Source organism: Octopus bimaculoides, chromosome 10 (assembly GCF_001194135.2).
Source record: "Octopus bimaculoides isolate UCB-OBI-ISO-001 chromosome 10, ASM119413v2, whole genome shotgun sequence".
NCBI classification, from domain to species: Eukaryota; Metazoa; Mollusca; class Cephalopoda; order Octopoda; family Octopodidae; genus Octopus; species Octopus bimaculoides.
In genome coordinates, this window is record NC_068990.1 from 7,340,814 (window position 1) to 7,347,649 (window position 6,836).

General features: G+C 34.6%; 1 protein-coding gene across 1 annotated transcript in view; it reads left to right on the top strand.

Moving 5' to 3' along the window:
- The window catches only part of LOC106871452 (dynein axonemal heavy chain 5), a 358,231-nt gene that overhangs the window by 336,197 nt on the left and 15,198 nt on the right, over positions 1-6,836 (top strand). Inside the window, exons 74-78 of the mRNA XM_014917924.2 lie at positions 866-1,033; positions 2,336-2,471; positions 4,600-4,739; positions 5,964-6,128; positions 6,345-6,539. Of these exons, the coding sequence (XP_014773410.1) occupies positions 866-1,033; positions 2,336-2,471; positions 4,600-4,739; positions 5,964-6,128; positions 6,345-6,539 (804 nt within the window). The remainder of the gene's footprint in view (positions 1-865; positions 1,034-2,335; positions 2,472-4,599; positions 4,740-5,963; positions 6,129-6,344; positions 6,540-6,836) is intronic.

Consider the following 6,836-nt stretch of genomic DNA (forward strand, 5'->3'; position numbering starts at 1 on the left):
AGGCCAGTGGTGTCATTTGTTTGTAATCTTTTGTGAAAACACAGCCATCGCTATGGTAATGGCAAGGGTGGGGTCGTCATCAGCAAGTGGATACAGGCATAGAAAATCTACACTAAGCACTTGCCCAAGGTGCCATGCAGTGGGACTGAACCCGGAACCATGTGGTTGGTAAGCAAGCTACTTACCACACAGCCACTCCGTGTATAAAATAGATATTTTGTCCATAAAAAAGTCAACTGATGTCCTTATTACAAGTGAAATCTGTCTGTAAGACCACTTCATTATAAATAAACCTTTCAGAAGATTTATAAGTAATTCATCTTAATTGTTTATTTTCTATCAATGTTTGTTTACTGCCTGTCTTACTATGAAACTTAGAAATAATTGTAAATGATCAATACTAATTATGGGTGTAATAAGTCATAGCTATTTTGGCATGTATATGTAATATATCTTTGCTGGATCTGCTGGCTGTGATAGTGCTTCTAAAGTGCTTTAGTTGTTAGGTTCTGGGTCAAATTTGATCAAATAGACTTTTTGTTTCTAGTAAAGAACGATGTGAATACTATTAGAATTATATGTGTATGTTTAACCCTTCAGTATTCAAACTGGCCATATCAGGCCCAGATATTCTACCTGTTTTGCATTCAAAGTGACCAGATCAGGCTTTTCACACCTACTCTACAGTGTCATTTTAAAAATAAACAATCATGTCATTGAAATCTCAAAGCTATGAGAAAATGTATGATAAATTCAAAACAATATGAATGAAAAAGCATTACATTTGACAGAGTAATCGGAATACTAAAGGGTTAAGATACATACAACTGAATTACTTCTATCAATTTATTTCTTTTATGTGAAGGCCTGGAAGCATTGGTTTGATGATAATGTCCCAGAAGAGGCCCAAATACCAGATGGCTACACTGAATCATTAGATTCCTGGCACAAACTATTACTGATACGCTCGTGGTGCCCAGATCGTGTTATTCCGATGGCAAGGATATTTGTTGCTGAAGCAATGGGACCTCAGGTGTGTATCCTGATGCTGATGGTTCTCTCTCTCTCTATTTTTCTCTCTCTCTATTTCTCTCTCCCCATCTCTCTTTCTCTTTCTTTTCCTATCTAACATTGCCACATACGTCTGTAACATTTCATATTCATAATTGAAGAAATAAAATAATACTGGTAATAAAGTGATTTTTTTCTTTTTGTTGATAACTGACAAAGTTAGATCTATGTTTGTGACCAAACTTAATAGATAATGCACAACTTACATGCTAGGCATCTTGTATTTGTATCTTGTCTCAATAAATGCACTTGCTTCTTGCATCAGGTATTTGGACTTATCTTTCCAGTTTAAATTTTACGATCAAAAATATAAAACTGGCTTTTTAGAAAAGGTTGAATGTTACTGGATATTTCATGGGCAGTTGGAGAATAAATTGGTTACAAATTTTGGCACAAAGCCAGCAAATTCGGAGGAGGGGGTGAGTCAATTTCATTGACCCAAATGCTTAACTGGTACTTATTTTATTGATCCTAAAAGGATGAAAGGCAAAGTCGGCCTCAGTGGAACTTGAACTCAGAATGTGAAGACAGATGAAATGACTCTAAGCATTTTGCCTGTTTTGCTATCGACGCCACCAGTTCACTGCCTCAGTTGAAAAATATATTGCTAAAATTTCTTTTAAGGTTTATTGGCCTTTTGTCTTTGTACTGTCATGAAAATATATATCATTATTATTATAATGATGTATATAACAGCATAGTCTCTTGGAGAGATTATGCTATTAATCTCACTGAAATGTCTTTATGAACTACATAGTGCTATAAAATGATCAACATAGGTAACTACTATTACTGGATAAGGATTAGGAATCCCTTTTGTTTTAATATCTAGTAGTTTAACTAAATCATATTCAAATGTATCCCCAGGCAGATATAATCACTCTGTGCTATCTGCGCCTTTTTTCTGTGAGTCAAATGCAGTATTAATGGTTCTACCAAAATTCAAATATTGTTCATTGTAGCATTGTTGATTTTTAAAACTTGCACTGATCCCTGAATGACAATTATTCCTTCATTTATTCATTTTATATGCTATTCTGTTAATTACCATTGATTTAGACTCTGTGTAAGATGGAGGACAAAAAAATATAAGTGTAAGTTTGTTTAAAACCGTAACCATTTTCCCAAAGCTGATAATTATAGAGCAAAAGAAGTTAGGTGGATTTTTGCAAGCAAACTAATTTCATATTCTTACAAACTGGCTTTCATATTTTCATGCCACAATGTGTCAAATAAAAAGAACTTTTTAAATTGATTGTTACAGTTTGCTGAAAGTGGAATTTTGAATTTGGAAGATATATGTGATGAATCTGACAATCATACTCCTATGATTTGCTTTCTGTCAATGGGTTCTGATCCAACAAGCAATATTGAGAAGCTTGCTAAAAAGAAAGTTATGAGTAAGTATTAACTTGTAATTATAATACTCCAGTTTACATATAATGGTATCAAAAAGGAATTACAAATTGAATTTTTTTAGTATCTGCTATTGATCTGGCAGAAGCAATTTGAAGTTTTACAGTTGAACTCATATCGATTTTTGATTCCAAATAAATCATTTGATAAAAGTATTAATTAGCAAAGTACAGCTATATGTTGGAAACATGACTGATTGAGTACCAAGGAGACATATCTACATATATTTGGTGTCACTGTAACATTAGACTGTCACATTAGACCCTATGAGGGTCTTTTCAGCAGCTTGTGATGAGGATGAAACTGACTAGTTTTTTTTCTTATATAATGATTTATCAGGATTAGTGTACATCTTCCTCTTGTTGTAGGATAATAACTATGTTAAAGGAAGGTAGAACACAGGACAGTGAAATACTTACTTGTAGGTATAACCAATAAATAATATAAAAATGAGCTATAGAAAATTGGTAGAATAACTTCACAAAGATGATAATAAATGAGTGAATATGCCTACAGATCACAGCAAAGTCAATGTATTGTGGTGCTTGGTTGTCAATTGAAGAAATATATGACTGTATTCAATTTTTAAGGAAAGCAATGAAATGTAGAAATGCTGCAAAACATAATATAGGTTACCTAAAATGAAAGTGATAGGAAATGAAATATTACAGTACTTATCTGTGGATTCTGTTTAACAAACTAATGAAGAACAAATATCCTTTGTGATGAATTATTCATGTCTGCTACTTCAATATACTGAAAAAAATGTGATTTCTATACATGTAAAATCACAAACATGAAATGAATGGATATGAAACAACACATTAAAATGAAAATTTGCGAGTCTGAGCAATGCACAAGCATGTCCTGGCCCAAAGCTGTCAGTGTCTGCATTTAAAAATGAAAATTTGCTTTAATTCTTCAAACAATTTTATTCTTCAGTTTCCCTTATGCCCTAAAACAATTTCTTTTTCTTCATTTTAATTTTTACCTTTATTGTAAATAAATTTATTTAATGAGACAATGTAATGACTGTCACATGTAATTAATATATATGAAATATATATTTAGTAAGACAACATAAAGTTCATCAGTGAAAGAATTGATTAAATATATCATGTAGGACAAATAGTTACAAGGGATAAGATTCATGTTCTAATGATTATAATTTATTTTGCTGATCAGTTAGATTTAAGAAGAACATATTTTAATAATATAGGTCCTATTAGAAGCTTTCATTTTGCTTTCAAAACTCTGTCTCCAAAATAGCAACATAGTGCTAAATAGAAATTTTTAATTTCCTTATCAAATTACATTAAGAAAAACTGTTTGTTGTTTTACTAGTTTCATTTTTGAAAGAATCATTTTACCTACGAAATATATGTGTTGGGGTGAAGGTGTGTGGCTTAGTGGTTAGGGTATTTGACTCACAGTCATCAGGTCATGAGTTCAATTCCCAGTGATGTGTTGTGTCCTTGAGCAAGACACTTTATTTCACGTTGCTCCAGTCCACCAAGCTGACAAAGATGAGTAGTATCTGTATTTCAAAGGGCCAGCCTTGTCACATTCCCTGAGAACCATGTTAAGGGTACACATGTCTGTGGAGTGTTCAGCCACTTGCACATTAATTTCGCAAGCAGGCTGTTTCATTGATCTGATCAGCAGGAACCTCCATCATCGTAACCAACAGAGTGCTTTTATATGAGTTGGATTGGTTTGTCATATGTACTCATTGCACCATATTCTTTGAGAACAAATCTTTAGATTAAGTAAAACTGAGGTTAGGGTTAGGGTTAGAAAAATAATCTTCTTATTAATTTATTAAAAGTCTCCTCAGTTTACTATTGAAGGTAAGTGCTAGGAAGAACATCAAGTTGTCCAGTTATCCAGTTGTCCAACAAATACACCTTGAAGTCAAACATTTTTTCTTGACTTCTGTTTCTTGATGCTCAAACTAAACATTAAAGGTATTTATTTCAAAAGTCTGAGAGGATCTTCAAAGCTCTTGGATACCTTGCTTCATTTTTGAATAGCTAATAAAGGAAATCATTTTAAAGATGCATGAGTTGAAGTGACAAGAAATTCTTTTAACATTAATAATTTAACTTGCAGAATGTGGTGCCATATCCATGGGACAAGGTCAAGAGGTCCATGCCAGAAAATTAGTGAGTATATCAATGCAAGAGGGTCATTGGGTCTTGCTACAGAACTGCCATCTTGGATTAGAATTCATGACTGAATTATTTGTCACTGTAAGTAAACTTTTTTCTGGTCCAGAGACATTTTAACTTTTAGATGTTTGTCTTGCATTTTGGGTGCTTGATAGAAAGAGGTTGTTGATATCATAGTAGATGGTACATATTCTTCATCTTGTGTTCCTGTCTTCTTTTATGATTTTTTTGTGGAGTGATTTTCAGGAGAATTCTGATGAGGGTGTCTTCTTGTATTGCATTGTGCTTGCTTGCTTCTTGCTTCATGCTCTCACTTGATGGGACTGGGGTAATCCCAGGTTAGAGGTCTCAGACGCATCATCATGTGTAGAGTCAACCAGGTCCACCAGTGCTCTCCATCACTGGTGGTCCCATGCCAGATCTTTTGCATCTTGCAAGATGACATTGAGCTCCTGGAAATCTTCCCCAATCACATCCAACCATCTGGTGTGGGGCCTTCCACAGGGCCTCTTCCTGCCCATAGCTGCTGCATTGAACATGAGTAAGGCCCTGGTAGGATGATCTGGTTGGAGGAGCAAGATGTCAGTAATAGCACATGCAGTAGGGAGCTGTAGGCTGGCATGTGTATGCATGCAGCTCTTCATTGGAAACATGTATTGCAGTGTGAGTATTTTATTTGATGTTGTTATTGAGAGAGTATAATGTATAGTGTAACCATTTTTTGTTGATGCTGACACTAATTATTCTGTGGTTTACCAGTTTTGTTTGTTTGGCTCCTGTGCAGGTGGCACATAAAATACACCATTTTGAGCATGGCCGTTGCCAGTACTGCCTGACTGGCTTTCGTGCAGGTGGCACGTAAAAGCACCCACTACATTCTCGGAGTGGTGGGTGTTAGGAAGGGCATCCAGCTGTAGAAACTCTGCCAAATCAGATTGGAGCCTGGTGTAGCCATTCAGTTCACCAGTCCTCAGTCAAATCGTCCAACCCATGCTAGCATGGAGAGCAGACGTTAAACGCCGATGATGATGATGATGTTGGATATAAACGATTATTTACTTGTTTAACACCAGTTGAATGTGGTTTTGGTGTATAGTGTTTGAAGGCTTTTATGAGGTTAGCTATTTTTGATGTGTAACTGAGGTTGTATTTTCCTTTGTTGGATGAATTTTTAAATACATTTCTATAATTATTTTTTGAAATTATTTAATGTGGTGCCTATGATAAACTAATTGATTTAGGTAGGAGAGGTGACTAATGATTGTTGAATTAATAAAAGAAAATATAAACTTGTTTCTTTTCAAGGTGACTACTACAGAAAAAATTAATGAGGACTTCCGTTGTTGGGTAACCACAGAAGAACATCCAAAGTTCCCAATTAATCTTCTCCAGGTGTCTCTTAAATTTACCAACGAGCCACCCCAGGGAATAAAAGCTGGGTTAAAAAGGACTTATGGCAATGTGACGCAGGTAACGTTTGCCTAGTTCCTACTTCTCTCTGTTGTATAGTGTACTAATATTTCCGGTAGTGCTGCTGGAAATAAAAGCAATAACAATGCTGATGGTGTTGGCGCTGATGCTGATTCTGGTTACAGTGCTATTGTTGTTGTTGTTTTGTCTTTGTTGTTGTTGTTGTGGTGTCGACAGTAGTGGTGATGTTGATGTTTCTTTTGTTGTTTTATGCAGGAGCAACTGGATATTAATGCTACACTAACATGGAAAATGATGTTGTATGCTGTAGCATTTCTGCACACAACTGTTCAAGAAAGGAGGAAATTTGGTCCTATAGGATGGAATATTCCCTATGAGTTCAACCAAGCAGATTTCACAGCAACTGTGCAATTCATTCAGACACATTTAGATGAAATTGACCCGAAGAAAGTAAGTATCCCTTACTTAAGAACACAGTCTATAAGGCATTATGTTTTAGAATTTATTTCAATAGGTGATGACATGCTCAGATTCTTGATAAAACATTTGAAAGCCCATTGCAGGAATAGGGCTATATTTTTTTCTCTAAATTATATATATATGTGTGTGTGTGTGTGTGTGTGTGTGTGTGTGTGTGTATATATATATATTTGAAAAAAGAAAAAAAATGAAATCACAAGTAGTTCTAATTAGTTTAATTTATTGTTTTAAAATTTTTTAATAATATAAATTTTAGTTCATAGATCT